Below are 17285 nucleotides of genomic sequence, written 5' to 3' on the forward strand. Positions count from 1 at the left end.
GTTCATAAAGGAACAAGCAAATAGTGCCAGAGTTTCTGTAGGTAGGATTGGATTTTTCCTTAACAGTAGAATTGTTGTAATCAGCATAATTATTGGCAAAATTGCAAGTAGTTTAGCTCTAAGGAGCAAATTTCAATCTTTCAATCTATGGTCACACTATGTCATTACTGCATGTATCATACATATCTGACAAAGTTATACTTGCATAAAATTCTTTACCACATATGCAAAGCATGTACTTGGTACTTGTCGTCACACAAAAGTGGGCTACATATCTACTCAGAGCCACGCTTACTATCCAGCTATCTTATGATTAAAATTGACTGTATCATGTAGCCATTTGATTTCCATCATATCTCTATACAAGTGTTAAAATGAGGGGAAATTTAACAAGACTAGTGCTTGGTGTCTTACTACAATTAAAATATGTGTTCAGGAAGATTGTATTTGGGTGAAATGTATGTTTTTATTTCTTTAGCTGCGGCTTCACTACAGCTAAAGTACAAAGTAGGAATGAAATTACTTTTTTTTGTGCATGACCATTTCGACTAAAAAGTATTTCTTCCTCTTTTAGGGGTAAAATGTATGAAGTAAGACCTGTTGAGAGATCAAACTCTTTGTCCTTACTGTGGAGGCTTTTCTGTTGTGTACTGATACTTCTATATCAGATATTTAATAATTTAGTGGATAATGATTTTTTCACACAGTCACCAGGAATTACTCGAGGATATAATTTAAAAATTTACAAGTGCCATTCTTCTTGTTTGCTACAAAGTAACTTTTTTTCTCATTGTGTAGTGAATTCTTGGAACAGTTTATCACAGCATATTATTGAGGCATGCCCATTGAATGACTTCAAGTCAAAACTGGATATGCATTGGACTAATAATACATATCTTTTTCTATCATGATTTGGTGTACAGTCTATTTTAGCCTCTTTGCCAAAAATTAAAATAAAATAAATAAGTACTGAATTTGTTATACGAGGTTCCACTATTATATTATACATTTTGCTTACTAATATGTAAAACTGTTCTTATATCTGCCACAGCTGACTGAAGTTTAATCATATACATACAACACAGCTGCACAAAATATGCATACTCTCACTACACAGAGAGATAATAGGTAGATACTGTATAGTCAACAAATTAGTCATCATTACCTGATTAAACATGCAATAGCAACTGCACATAAACAGTTTAACTAGTCATAATGCAAGATTTATAGAACTGTTACATTTCAATGCAGCAGTAAATGCCAAGTATGATTTTAGTGCTGTATTACTCATACTGTTTATACACGCATGGGAGAGAGATGTCATATATTTTGTTAAGACAATATACAACATAAGTACAGGGGTCTAGATTTATCATGTGGGTATCATTACAATACATACAAAATCAATTACAGCTAATTTAAGAATGTTCCAGTTCCTATTATACATACTGATCAGTACTAGTCACATAGTGACATCACAAGGTGAGTGTACAACTAATATTATGTGCATGTGATCAGTTGCTGTGTTGTGTTCTGTAGTGATAATACAGTCTCCTCAAGATGTGTCAGTGTGTGAAGGAGGAACAGTAACTTTCACTTGTGTAGTGATGTTCCCTAGTGGATCAAACCCTGCTGGTGCATTTTGGATCACTAATGGTGTTGATGCTAGTAGAGAACCAGGCCACACTGCAACTAATGATGATGATGGACGTTCTTCTCCTACTAATGTTACTAACACATTAATGGTGGCTAATGTGAACACCAGTAATAATGGATCAGATTATGGTTGTATACAAGATCTTGATGTAATAAGTGATAGAGCACACCTGACTGTGTTTGGTGAGTTGTTCCTGTATGTATTCAGTAACACCTTTCTATCATTGTTACTGTGATATACAGTAGCCGCATATGTCTGCCTTATTCAATGACTATAATATCCATGATCAAAGCATTTATCAATAATTTACAGTAATACCTCTTAGTTTTGCAAAATATAATTAATATGTTGTTGCTATTTGTAATGTTATTAAACATATATCCTCCCTCTCTTATTCACACAAATTTCATTAGTTTAACATAATGAAAGAGTAGTTGTATTATTTTCAAATTTCACAAAATTTAATTGAACAATATTAGCATTTATTTTGCAGTGTAAAATTTTGGTATAAAAGGTGGACCTCATGTAATATGCACACAGCACAAAAAGAACACTTAATATAGATGCTTTACACACATACTGGGTTGTTTTATGTATTGAGAGCATTCACAACGTACGTACATATTTAAAACCACTTGGGAAATAGTGTTTTGTACATAGTAAAGTAAGTGCACCTATACTGTAACTAAGTACAGTTGGTATCTGTATTCAGTGCTCATTACACACCATGAGAATAAATTAACCCCTTAAACTATGCATGACCAAGCCTGTCTATGGTGTATCAGTCCTGTAAAATTCACTGAAATATCTCTATCCACTGAAAAGCTACACTTCAAAATTCTAACTATGTATGTGTGTATATAATCACATCTTAAACAACACTTCAGGAAACAATTCAGAATTTAACCACTACCAAATCTATTGCACATATCAAAGGGTTATGATCTATTTCAAATTTCTGCAAAATTTCAGTGCAGTTCAATGAAACTGACTCTTACAAAATCATTCAAGGAGTTAGTGAGTGAAACTGGGTACAGTGGTCATCAGCGTTGAAACCGGGTCGGGTCATCCGGGTCATCCGGGTCACATTTTCTCCGGGTCATCCGGGTCTGACCCGGTTTACAATTTATCCGGGTCTGACCCGGATTGGATCACGTGAGAAACGAAATTGTTCGTTTGACGACGTGGAAACTTCTAAACGCTATCGCGTAGCTCTTTCGTGAGCCACGCCCACTTATCGCAATACCAACATACGCTCAGCCACGCTCATTTGTTAGTAAGTGTAGTATGTAGCACGAAATTGAGGGTATCTATGGTGAGGGGTAGCTATTGTCAGTAGGTGAAGACCTTTTTTTTTTTTTTTTTTTTTTTGGTCTTCAACCTACAGCTAGGCTGAAGTTGCAATATTTACTCAACACAAATCGAACGCTCAAAATGTAGGCTCGTTCGCTCGCTCGAGACTAGCCGAAACACGTCTCGGTTTTAATTAATCTGGGTCAATCCTGGTCACATCCGGGTCAAATCCGGGTCAGTGGGTCATCCGGGTCAGCAGTAGTGACCCGGTTTCAACGTTGGTGGTCATAATACTCTCTTTAAGATCAGCTAAATATGTTGCATCAATTCTTCAGGATTTCAAAAAGAAACGATCCAAATTGCACTGCATGCACTGTAGATACATGCAGATTTCTGAAGTGTTCTTGGGCCTGGATGGAGTTCTGGCCAACCTGACAATATTGTAGCTGTATATGGCTGTACAGATGGATTAAGAACTATACTGTAAGTTTCCTTTCATTTAGCTAGTTTTGAGCCATAAAATGGCCAATAGCTCAACTTAATTTATCTCAATGTATTTCTCTTTCATTTTTCAGTCAATCTTTTGCCCTCACCACCACTCCATGACTACCATCTCTATTGGACTAGGATGCTCCAGAAGTTAAGGAATTGACATAAATCATGTGAAAATGTGGTACATATGTAGCTACTACGTAGCTTCAACCATTAGCAAGCTATGGCAGTCTGAATCTTTAAAACTAGTGTTTCTCAATACTTATAATACAGAAACAGTCACAGAATAAACAGTAAGTTGAAATTTTGAAGGGAGTGGTAGCATTACAAGAGTTACAAAAGAGTGAAGGGTGAGGGTGGGTAACACTCAAAATGGAGGGTCCATGACTTTTAAGCTCAGGCATGAAGTTAATGCTGGGTGACTGATATAAAAAGCTATAGACCAACTTCTAGTGCACCATTGATTCTCATCAAGCCAGGTACCATTTGAGCAGAAAAGATCACTCTTAAAATCAGCCACATGCAATTTGAGTGGCTCAATTAAAAAAAATCAGTACCTACTAGTAGTGTTAGATTGATTTTGCCTGATGTGCGGTTTGGATAGTTTCTTGATTGATATAATTATTATAGCTTTGTCATACATGGTAATAAATAGTCACCTGATTTAGCAGAATATATCATTTGGTATTTTTAGCTGATTTTGGATCATAGTATCGCTTTATATGGATGAACCATAAGCCATGAAAAATTTTCAAGGTAATACGACTGACAGTATGTTTGAGATATGGCTTAAAATATTTGAAGCATCCAGAATTACATTCCCTGATTTAGGTGCATTTACCATATACTGTAGTGTATCCTAATGTTTGTTATAGTTGTATTAATAGAAATATGTTTACATGTCAGAAATGTTTTGGTATCAATTGTTATAAACCTAAAAAAAACTTAAATCATAACCGAAATAGTCCTGTATTTTTATTGAAAATTACTATGGAATACTTCCATAATGCAAATATTTTGTTGCAAATATTCAAAGTTTCATCACAGTAGTCAATTTTTGTTCACCAGTGATAATTCATTGATTTTGGAATGGAGCGACCATGTTTTATAAACATGTTATGTTTTAATGTTTGTAGACATCAACATAGTTTCCAATAATTTAAAGCAATTTTCATGGAAAATTTCCTTGATACATAAGCTTCCACGTGTAACATTACTACTAACTTAGTTTTCATATTAATGTTGTATATGCTTTTGTTTCGAAGTATAAAACAAGCATATTCATGATAAAAGATACAAGTGATGCTATCAATATCTGTAGGATATCCAGAAAGATTTAATTCAGGATATCTGGATAGTAAAAGTGCTATCTGTTTCATCCCTAGTACCAAAATTCCCCATTACACTCACTACGTGTGCCAAATTTCAAAGCTCTTTGATGATGTGTTTGTGTTTTATGGCTAATTGTGCAAAAAAAGAAAGCAGAACAAGAAGAGGAAAATTTGCCTAACATACTTAGATTTATAAGCACTGTAACCTAATGTTATAAGCATTAAAAATATTTTATTGTTACAAGGACCAATTTCATCTTTCAAATGTTTCATCTACACTTGACCCTGAAGACTTCCCTGCCACACTCTAAAGGAACTGACAATGCAAGAGCTATTACAAATACCTGGTCTATATTTATTTAGAGTTTTGCTCAATATTGTAATGTGCAAGTTTTCTTCTTTCTCCACAAGTTCTTCTACTGTATATAATCCTGTAACTCTTGGATATAGTCACTTGTGCTCAGCTTCACTGTTTCATCTGTTGATGGCCTGTTCCTGTTTCTGTTAATGTAACTCTGGTCAATCCAGATATGTGACCCGGTCTGTGAAAAGGGTATTATAGCCTTTTCAATTGCATGTACTTTGAAACCTGTAACTTTACTTGTGAAAGTGATATCACCCAGAACTTTGGTCCCCTAATACCCCTAACATAGCACTATGGCTTGGTGTAATATGAAGGTGATCGGTTGAAAACACGAGGAGTTATGATTAGTCAAACTCGACAATTTAGAAAGGCTATAAGACCCCTTTTTGGAGACCAGGTCACATATTTATTATCTTGGGGCAGTGTTTACATGTTGCCTTAAAACATCATCCACTCAATCAGAAAGATCAAGAACAGAAGGTGGCATTAATTCCCTATCACTGTCTCTGTTTCCAGTACAATTGAAAAATAGTTATTGGTGAAATGATTCCAATGTGTATAATGCAAGAAGCCAGACACTCCTGCACAATAAATAAAATGATTTGTCTGCTGGAACATTTTGGCTGTCCACTAATAAACACAATGTAGTCTAAATAAAATACATAAAGCTGGAAGTTATTGAGCTATGCATTTTTCATAAAATGATTAAGTACCAACACAAGCACAATTAGTACAAATCAGCAAATACTTGAAAAGCACTTTCAAGCACTTCAACAAGTACTTAAAGTGCTTATAAGCACAAGTGCTTGACTCATGTCTGGGTAAAAGTGTTTCATGTATATCTCTACTTTTGCACCACATTTACAGGATAGGTACTGCAGAATATCCTTTGAAATAAGTATACACATGAGAAACATATTATAATTATTCTATGAGTGAAAATCCCAGAAATATATAATTTTGTAGCTTAATTCAATCAATACTTCCTTTGATCTCTTTCGCTTAAATTTTTATCATGCACTGGCAATCACAAAAGCCTCTTCCAGCTATGTAGATGTATGTACATATATACAGTAATGTTGTGTCTTTAGAGTTAACATTTTATTAGGTGTGCCATTCACTCCACCAAATATCACCTCAATTAAGCCATTAAGCAATAGGTCATTCACTGTTTACTGGACATCAAGAGATCCCACCAACTTTTATACAGTAATGTGGAGTAATTTGAATACCAATCAGGAGATCAGTGTAACAGGTATACACAGCACAACCAATTTCACAGTAACAGGATTGATTGGTGATGTAAACTATAATGTGAGTGTAGCTGCTGTGAACATGTGTGGAATAATGACTAGTGATCCTGTTACTGTATATGGTGAGTATCATTGGTGCATATGTGTAACTATATACATAATAATACTATATGTGACCGGGCCTGCAAAAACCGGGCATGTGGGCACAAACTACACCCCTTCACACTACAGGTCATATCTCAGTACTGGAACAGAATATTTACATACTGTAAATGGAATCATAAAGCCAATTAAATGATGATAAAGAGCTGAAAATTGTATTGCCATAGCGTAGCTTTATAAAACGTTATGAGTGATGGAAGTGTGAAAAAGTAGGCAAAAATCATGTGCCCACATGCCCTATTTTCGCAGGCCCAGTCACATATGCTGTTATTTTAAATAATAAGTATATATGTATATAGTTAACAGTGTTAGTGTTTGAAAGAAATCATATAATTATGCATATAAAAAAATTACATTTCTAATCTTGACAAGAGCCTGAATGACAAAAAAAAAATTATTATGGATTATTTAACTTTATTGCTAGTACTTTCATTGGTAATGCAATGTTGTAACTGACCCAACAAATAATGTTAAGCTCAATGTATACGTACATGTTTTATCTAGCATAAATAGTAGCATCTATTAGTTTCTACTACAGTTCCTCCCCTTGTTATATACTGAACCAACATGCAGTGGATGTAGGCTCTGGTTACATCTCTAATAATTTATCTAAAGCTTTACTATTTAGATCCTCCAAACCCACCTGAGATTTCATATTGCATCTCCTACAGTGATGGACAGCCAGTACTGCAAGTGTCTGCCTTTGTAAGTGCGTATTATACTGTACAGCTACGTACATACAGAAGATGTCAAAATTGTGATACAGGAGCAGATAAAGTAGCTGGCAAGGGAAGGGGCACAAACAAGCTAGTGGTTGGATTAAGCTAGATAATCTTGTTAAAAAAACAGTTGCTGTATTTTTGAAGCAGCAAATAATCATCTCTTAGTAGTCATTCACTGTTGATTTTGCCATTGTGGCCTTTGCAGATGGTTGTGAACTCTTAAAAGTGTAAAAGGCTTACAATTACATAAACAACAGCAACACGATAATTATTTTTAGAGGTGCTTAGTATGCACAAATGTGTTGGGTGACAAGTTCACAGCTAGTTTAATTTTGGTTCACTTTTAAATTTGTAATAAATACTAGTGAAATGTGCATATTTTCATAAGTTTTATAAACTGATGTTGGCCTGACATAAAGTTTAGTATTTTAATCAGAAGTGCTGGTTCCTCTGCAAGGTTGGGGGGGAGGAGGTATTTGCCCTAAATGCCCCATCCTGGATCTGCCATTGTGATGTGATGTTGGTATCTTATGTATTTTCACATGATGCTGAAGATGCAATATGTACATACTGTAGAGCGTGGTTGTTAGGCACATCTGCTTAATAAAACTTCTCAAAAAAGTATTATTAAAATCTATCTGTTAGGCACATGCACCTAATAAACAAAATCTTGTAGTGACTGTTTATGGATTCACTCTCTTTGGGTGGCATGATTTACGGTCACATGCATACACACCAATATTTGGAGTCCAGTTTTTCTGTACAAATCCTTTGTGTGAAACATGATGCAATAGAAGACCATTTTGCATGGTAAGCAATATAGCTAAATCCATGATATTTTGGCTGTGTACCATGCATAGCCACACCTTGTGTTGGAGCTTTGTGATTGTACACATGCACTTATCAACCACAATGAGTACATAGAAGAAATGAGTATGCATTTAATAAATAATATGTACTATACTGTATATACATGCATCTAACAACCACACACTCTATGATAAATTGTACTTGTGCATTGTATTGTTCATTGTTGTAATATAGACTATTGTGGATGTTCCAAGGATGTCATTAATGTTGCAGTTCTTAGCAAGTTACCAAATTGGTACTCCTACAGTAATGGATGCAACATGTAGTGGCATACAGAATAATATACAGTACAATTGTACTGCAGAATTTACTGTTGACATAATTCCTTCAGTTGAGATAATACAATCAGTAAATGTTACACTCAGTGGTCCCTATGGTAGCAGTTCATCAGTTATGGTGATTGAGGAAAGTATGTGAGTATTAGTAATGATAAATAATTATAGTATGCAGTATCAGTGTTGGATTGTACCATAATTATCTCCTTATAGAAGTTTCTGTGAGCAATATCATGAACCATGGTTTCATAATAGGGATTGGCTCCCATGTTTGTGCAATTATTCTAACAAAATGCATATCTAAAAACCACCTTGGAAAGCGTCCTTCAACTCAAAACAATGGTTCTTTGCATTGAGTAATGTGTCCACTAATGAAAAGATATCAGTATGTGTATTTGTGTAGGCATGAGGTTATCATGGTCCCAAAAATTGAGGGTTAAGCTTTTGACAAAAAAAAAATCTGCTATTGTGCTCTTAAGATGCCCATTATTCCCAAAATTATGTTACCATCTATCAGGGTGGAGGAAATAGTTGATATGGGGGGGGGGGGGGGGGAGGGGGGGGGCTGGGCTGACTCATACTTATGGAAATGAGGATGAAGTACTACATTATCTCTTGTATGGCAAGGTGAGACCAAAAAAAAAGTCACAAACAGCTGACAATAGCTACCCACCTCACCAGCTATGTATTCATAACTGATAAATTACATAAAAATCCTTACATAGCTCGCTACACACTGTTCTAATACTGTGACTGCTTTATTAAAGTGACTGCTCTATTAGAATATCTCAATTTTTATCGCGGTTTTCAGCCCCACTCCAAGAATGATAATTTCGGAGTGGTATCATTCTGAGGGGGGACCAAGGGGGGGCTTCAGTCCCCTAGCCCCCCCTTCTTCCGCCTATGCCAGCTACCTACTTTAAAATGATTTGGGTAAATGTATTTGTACTAGTAGATAGATTGATTGATTGTGGGTTGAGTAAAACATCATCATATCTTGCACAAAATGTAAGCTAACAGTCTAAAGTGGCAGCCATGGCTACATTGAAGTAACATACTTGATGTGGTTATTAGCATTACTGCATCCATTTCATGGCTATCACATTTGATTTTATAACACTTTTTAAAGACCTACATCTCTTACAACTTTGCTAACGTCCATGCTGCACTATAAGGAGCAATATACAATACATAACTTTTGTAGTAATAATGTAATTTTTTAAGAATTAACCGGTGCACTCATTGTAGCTAGTACACTTGTGTTTACAGTTTTTGGAAGAACCTAATTCACTAGGTATGTACTTTACGAAAATACAGACGATCTCTTGTTACAGTATTCTAGTAAACAATTTGTTTGATACGTGTGCATCTTTCATTTAGAGTATATCATAATTGTTAAAATATTACTACATTTAATGAATTTTAGTACATGAACACTTTGTTTACATCTAGGTGTCAATGCTGTATTGGCTGTCAGTGAAGAGGGGATAACTCAAAATTCAGTTATACTAGAGTGTGAACTGGCCTGCTTTTCTCCTGGACTGGTGTGTGTCCTCTCCAATATTGCTACAAAAAGTATGGGTGTTACATGTACACTACCAACCACTGTTACTAGTAATTTTACTGGGTCATTTACAAGTTACAATTATCCAACTCAACTAATAACACTCACTAAACTAACAAGTGGTACAACATACAATTATTGTGTTGTTGGTATTAATGTGACAACCATGATGGAAGTTGGAGACCCAGTGTGTGGAAACTTTAGTACTGATGCTACTAATGAAATGGACACAGCTACTGATGGTATGCTCATGCAAATATTCACAATGTGCTTCATACAGCCACTGTTGAGTGATACATTTTGTTTGTTTTGTTTGTGTCCATTACCAAGCTGAAACTTTAAAGCTACAGTAGAAGTCAAATACCACTAGCTTATGCATATGTATAGTCACTGTAGCTTCATACTTCACTAAACAATAGCTGCTATGACATCAGCACAGTGTTACATGTCATTGGGCTTGCGCCAATTAAACCAGCATTAATTCGAGCATAAAAAGCTAGCAAAAGCATCGAGCATTATAGGATGATTTTCAATATTAATTAAGTGTGCAATGCACACACCAAAAGTACTGAACACACTACACCTTAATAGCTACTGCATTTCATATCAAGAAAATATGCAACGCTATTATTTTTGCTGCTTCTTGGCTGATTATTCACACTTTATGGAATAAGATTGAGATACTCTAATAGAGCAGTCACTTACTCTAATATAGTAGCCAGAAAAGGCTGATATACTTTAATAAAACAGTAAAACAGCCAAATTCCATAGCATAACTTTGATTTTAAAAACATAATTTTTGAACATGATAGGCTGGAATTTTGAACACTGCTCAAAAGCATATAACAGACTATTTTCAAAGCATAATTGGCTCAAGCCTACATGTCATACAATAGGTATAAATACTACACTATTAAATAATATATTTGTAACCAAGCCTATGAAATGGGGCAACCCTATTTTCACAGGCCAGTCACATTGCTGATAATTGAGACTCATGTATGGTTCATCTACTAGACTCACCATCATGTGAAACACCTACTGCCATAGCTTGTGTAGTAACCTTCATCCTAACACTGACTGTATCTGTGATCATCACATTTATTGTGACATACATGATGGCTAAGAGGAAGCATGATAAGATGTTACAAGAAACTACTGGTAAACATCCACTATATGAAACAGTACATCCACCCAGTCACACTAACAATGTGAAGTTACAACCAAATCCAGCCTATGGTTCAAGTGATAAAGTTGTCATGAAAAGTAATCCTGCTTATGAGAGTTATAAGTGACTCATACAGTACATAAACAAATAATGTATGACTGCAAACACTTTGGTTACCTTTGGTTTTAAAATTAATAAATATTTTCAGTCCTGCCTTTACAGACAATTTAGATTGAATTGATTGAGTAAAGTAACAAAAATTTTGTACCAATTACTCTTGATACTAAGCAATGCACATTAGTTACAAGTAGAAGAAAAAATTAGGAATTTTAAGCTGATCATCAAAGAACAAAATAGCAGCAAAACAAGGGAACAGCTATAGTAGGGATTAGATGTCCACTAGTATATCTGCAGGTATAGGCAACCTCCCTTGTTTCACAACTTTTTAGCTGTTTCCTTGTTTTCCTGCTCTTTTGTTAATTTGATCCCTAATCCAGCTTAAAATTCTTAATTTTTTCTTCTACATGTTTGTTTACTTTTTTATAACACAGTTATGACTACTGAATCCACGTGTACCACATTAAAAGAAAGAATGGCACCAGGAATTCCATAAAATAGTTTTGCATCTTAATGTGCGGCCCAATAATCAATTGTGCACTTAAAAGTGAGATGGTCATTACGCTTCATTTGTAGCTATGCTCCACTTGAAGAGCAGTACAAGAAACTTCTCTGCAATGAATCCAGTCGCTACGGAAAATGTGAGCGAAAAGCATAACACAGCCAGAGGGAAGCCGTATTGCATTATTGCAAATTGACTCCTTGCGTTGTCAGCGAAAAGAACTGGAACACAAAGGAGGACAAAGATAGGTCCATGATACATGCACTGTACTTAATGCGGTTGGCAAAAAGGTATGTCTCGGATGAAGCAACGTCGAACAGTGAAAAAGCAAACCTGTAGCCTTATCCATTGTCAAATTATGCTTGGCTGAAGGCATCAGTTAGTTAATTAGTTCAGTTAGTTAGTAGAAAATTGAGTTTAATAGGAAATTTTTAAAATTCTCTAGAAACTTGTTGGAATTGTTTGGGGTCACTCTAAAAGTATTTTTGGGCTTGGCTATGCTTAACCTATGCTGCCAAGTTGTTATGAAGGAAATTTGAGGCTGGTTTTAGGGTGATATTCTTGGGCAAGAAAGCCCAAAACTGCATGATCCCTAATACACAGTACTAACCATACTGTATGATACACCAACTACACATTAAGATGGAAATTTTCCTAAGTACTTCTAGCACACAGCAAGTGTACCGCTGTTTCATAGTATTAGCTTTTGGAAATAGCAATCCACACTTTCCACAGTTGATACAAAAGTCCACAACAATGTGATACAGGGGTGTATGTTTTGAATCAAACATAGAGCAATGAATATAATAAATAGCAGACTTATAATATTAGACATAAGTGGTGTGAGAAATGATATACAGTACACCAGCAATCTAAAGAATAATAATAGCAAAATTTAATTGTTACATAATGACAATAATAAAGACCATAAAATCAATCATTTTAAAAGTATACACTTAATTGTATTCTTGTAGTATGTGGCAACACATGCAGGAAATTTGATGGAAGATACATTGTATATTCATACTTAACAATATTGAAAAGATATGTTACAACTGCCATATCTATCACTTCAATCAGTTTGCCATTCTAACTTGTGATTGGGTATAATTTATACAGAACAGCATGGTATTTGGGTACAAACTACAACCCCAAGGCTTGAGGGGTGCAACTGGTAGCACTTTGCCCTATGGCCTCCAGGAGGAGGTCTTCAAATCTTTAAAGATACTCATAAACTTTTCTTTCACCTTATACTCACTTGTAGCATGACTAGCATCTATGTATTTTAAGGCATTTAATCTTGCAAAATTCTGTAGCTCCTTTGGGTGTACTTCCCTAAAATTCTACATTTTTTTACAGCCATTCTACAACATTTATGCAATTATGTTGTGTGCACCCCTTCCATATATATGCCAGCTCTATTATTGCCACTGCTAAGCTAAGCTAAACTGGTACTTGTTACTCTATCTACGTATTTATATAACTTATCATTTACATAGACTGGTATGTTGTAATTTGTTTGTAAATACTTTATAATGCATTGTGTTTGGTGTATATTCTGAGCAGCATAATGGACAGCTAAAATCAACCCAAAATGCTTCTAGATTGCATCTCCACATTTAATTCAGAAGGAGCATGCCTCCAGAGTCCAGACCCCCCAGCATGAGCATACTAGATAGTGTTTCACACACACACACACACACACACACACACACACACACACACACACACACACACACACACACACACACACACACACACACACACACACACACACACACGCACGCACGCACGCACACACGCACACACGCACGCACACACACTATTAGTTTACCCATCTACAGTATTGCTATAAACACAGTAATATTATGTTTGGTGGACCCTGCTTTTACTTATTGTCCCAGGCCCCCTGATCTCTCTTGGCAGCCCTGCCTACATCCAACAGGCAATATTTCATTACTCCATTGGATAACTTATATGCTATCTTTAACCAGACTGCATTATATTGATAAAGACATAAACTTAAGCCGCAATAGTTTGAACAGTTTGCAAAACTAGAGCAATACTTACACCCTAATAGAGCAGTCAGTTGAAATCAGTCTCCTAATTAGTACTTTAAAGACGATGCAGAATACTTAACAGTGTTGTAATTGGAAACTTTCCTACAGACAATCAAGGCAGCAAACTAATTCCAATTTGCAATTTATTCACCAGGAGTGTACACTGTAGTTGTAACTGGTTTCTTAATTGTACTAGTGTACCGATTTCAGTTATTAATTCTTAGCAATATCAGAACTAGAATAAGAGTTTTCAGTATTTTTAAGCAAAATATATATAGAAGGTTACATGGGTATGATGGGTTGATAATAATAATACTCTGCAAGAATTTATTAAATATACTACACGTGATATATAGTACTTTAATTACAAAAAGTTAATGCATGAGTGTATACAGCAACTATAATTATTGCATGACAAAAATTGACTGTATATTTACTTTTAAGTAAACTTAAAATATTAAGATTATATAAGTTTTCCACAATATACTATATATAAACACATTGCATTGTGTGTGCATTATCATCATGCATATAGCTAGCTAGTCAGACACTGCAATAAGTGGTTCTCGAAATTCTTTATAATTGTATGTCACATCTGGGATTTTATTGCTGACATTGTTTGCACTCATTTCAAATGATACTGTGTTACATTTTTTCCATATTCTCCACCTTTTGAAATGCGAACAGATGACATTCTTTAATTGCTGTACTGCATTACCACACAGTGTGGTTATACAAGTGTACATTATGAAGAACATGAAATATACAAGTACTACCAAGATGAGGTACTGTGTTACTGTACTGTTGACATTGTTGGGATAGTTATACAGTGTAACAATATACACTATTAAGAGGTTTAATAAAACAGTATGCTCTAGTAAGTTGTTGAAATTACTCTTACATGGTTGTAGACTACCTTGCAAATAAAGTAAAATTCCTGTTACGATGATACCACTCAAAATACTGATATGATTATCAAGGGCTGACAAACTAAAGAACACAGCTCTCAGTAGGAGTTGCAATCCAGTCCAGTAAAAGTATTTATCCTTATATGCTGCAAGATATGGATCAAGTAGTGGCTTGAACTTAGTAATAAAACTGAATCTTAGTAATGACCTTGTGAACAAAAGAGAGATGTTGAATAATAATAATGTTGAGAAAATGAACAGACAGACAATAAACAGTATAGTGAATTTCACTCCAAACAATTCAACACTTGTATCTACTGACCAGAATAACTGTGTGTGTCTACTGGGAAGATGAGTAATTTGAGTATAAAAGAACAAAACATGACACACCATTGATAAGATTTTAGTATAACTCAATAAGAAGAGTGTGGCAAGAACATGTAAACCTCTTCGTGCTGTAAGTCTCTGTACTTTACTTGAGTAACGACTGCCCATGATCAGTGCTAATGCTATCATAATGAGGTAAAATGGAAATGCTAATTGTAAACATGTTTTTGTGTAATTGGACATGTTGCTGTAGAAACAAGTTTCAACTCCTAGATCCAAATTGGAAATAGAAAATAACATACAAATAGGTGAATGACAGTTTGGCAACAATGTTGAATAATTTGTATTGACACTGTTCACGTAAAAAATGAATGTGTTAATAGTTCCATTAGTAACAGTGAGTTTCAATACAAACAACATCATCACCAACACAATACCTGCTATTGCTATAGGTATTATGATAAACAAGAAGATGTTGGAACACTTTTTACACTGTGATGAACCAAACACAACACTGAGACCTTGTTGACAATGTCCACATAACACACCAGATCTGTTAAACTGACACTGGATGTCAGGAGTGGACAGGTTGAGGTATGATGAGTAGGGTAAACAGTAGTCAAATGGACATTGAGAGGAGACATGATACCTGTGTGAGCCATTGACAGTATCAGCTGATATCCAACTGTTAGCAGGATGCAATATAGTGCCATCAACTAAGTTGCATGTAGTGACAGAAATAACATCGCAATTCAACACTGTATCACAATGACATCCTTGTAGATGACTCTGCAATGAGAATCCTACTGGACAAGGTAGTAGTTTAACATAGAATATTTCTGGTATTCCTTCAGCACTCAAGTACAGTTCACATTCAGTTTTATCAGACCACACAGTGTAGTTATACTGATTACAACCAGTATCTGTGTGCATTTGTGTCATTTCAACTGCTTTAGTAACCTTGCAACCATTTGGTGGTAAATGCGCAGTCTCAACAATTAACATCACTGATAATGACAATCTTGGAACAATTAAATGAGTTATCAAAACTTGTCCAGGAATTGTCTGATCTAAATCATGTGAAGTACATTCATAATCAATTGAACTTGTACACTTGCAAATGCTTGAAGGAATGATTCCTATATCCTTCTTGTTGATGCCTATATTACTTATGTTCACAGTTTTATTAAAAATACTTTTAGCAGTAACGTATTTGTCTTCATAAATCCATTCACAGTTTGTAAAATATATATCATTTCTAATTAAATGTAGTGGAGCAGTGCATATGTTGTGCACTATTTCTAACCTAGTTGTTTTATTCAAATAATCTGAAGTGTCAACAAACTGGAAGTAACACAGTGGCCTAGATATTTTACTGTGTGAAATTTCCCTTCCCAATGGAATATACACTATGTTATTAGTAGCTTTAATGATACTGTCATCAAATACAAAAATATATGAAATTTCTGCAGACCCAAAAACATATCTGGCATGGTTGTTTGAAATCTCAACATAATCAGCAATTGCCATAAATGACAGGTGTAGTTCTATAATGCTGTCATAGTAACTGTTGTTTACTATTACAGTGTTGCTACAATAGAACTCTCCATTGTTTAGTGATATCAATCTTTCACCATGATGATGAGTATTAGAAGAGATAATAGTATTTTGAATATCTAAAACAACTGGGTGCAGCCACTGATATTCTGTTACATAGCTATGATCTTTTATGATATTCATCACATGATTGTGGCTGAAATTGCAGTTTTCAGTTGTTATTAAAAATTTAGTTGATGCAACATTGTTGATAGTTACCATTGAAGTGATGTTCGTGTTTTGGTAAAACACACTGTTAGTAATATCCAATGAACTTTCTGTGCTTGAATAATAAAGTATATTAAATAGAGAAAGCTCTGCATTATTTGCTGTAACATTATGGGTGGTTCTATGTGTATCTTGTCCTTACAATACATCATCATTACATCATTGTGTAGTATATACTACAGTAGTAGGGAATATGTAGTTAATAGTAACACTGGTAATATGGTAACATGGGTAGCACCAGTAACATGAGTAGTACTGGTATCATGGGTAGCACTGGTAACATGGGTAGCACTGGGTAGCACTGGTAGCATGAGTAGCACTGGTAACATGGGTAGCACTGGTAACATGGGTAGCACTGGTAACATGGGTAGCACTGGTAACATTGGTAGCACTGGT

The 17285-nt window shown here is 35.1% G+C and overlaps 2 protein-coding genes across 2 annotated transcripts; one reads left to right on the top strand and one right to left on the bottom strand.

Annotated features, from left to right (window-relative positions):
• The first annotated feature begins 1417 nt into the window (after nucleotides 1-1417).
• Nucleotides 1418-11360, top strand: LOC136260750 (uncharacterized). Its single transcript, XM_066054612.1, has 7 exons — nucleotides 1418-1482; nucleotides 1540-1839; nucleotides 6246-6512; nucleotides 7181-7257; nucleotides 8319-8553; nucleotides 9872-10225; nucleotides 11001-11360. The coding sequence occupies exons 1-7, from the start codon at nucleotides 1425-1427 to the stop codon at nucleotides 11276-11278; spliced, it is 1569 nt and encodes a 522-aa protein (XP_065910684.1). The 5' UTR covers nucleotides 1418-1424; the 3' UTR covers nucleotides 11279-11360.
• A 2785-nt stretch (nucleotides 11361-14145) lies between these two features.
• On the bottom strand, nucleotides 14146-16962 carry LOC136260724 (uncharacterized). Its single transcript, XM_066054572.1, has one exon. It carries the CDS (start codon nucleotides 16881-16883, stop codon nucleotides 14370-14372), a length of 2514 nt encoding a protein of 837 aa, XP_065910644.1. The 5' UTR covers nucleotides 16884-16962; the 3' UTR covers nucleotides 14146-14369.
• Nucleotides 16963-17285: the final 323 nt, after the last annotated feature.

The sequence above is a fragment of the Dysidea avara genome, chromosome 1 (assembly GCF_963678975.1).
Source record: "Dysidea avara chromosome 1, odDysAvar1.4, whole genome shotgun sequence".
NCBI classification, from domain to species: Eukaryota; Metazoa; Porifera; class Demospongiae; order Dictyoceratida; family Dysideidae; genus Dysidea; species Dysidea avara.

Coding starts and splice junctions, on each gene's coding strand:
- LOC136260750 (XM_066054612.1), top strand. CDS start 1,425: ATGTTCCAGTTCCTATTATACATACTGATCAGTACTAGTCACATAGTG. Junction 1,483..1,539: donor TCACATAGTGACATCACAAG/GTGAGTGTACAA, acceptor TGTGTTCTGTAG/TGATAATACAGTCTCCTCAA. Junction 7,258..8,318: donor TACTGCAAGTGTCTGCCTTT/GTAAGTGCGTAT, acceptor GTTGTAATATAG/ACTATTGTGGATGTTCCAAG.
- LOC136260724 (XM_066054572.1), bottom strand. CDS start 16,883: ATGGTAACTATCAACAATGTTGCATCAACTAAATTTTTAATAACAACT.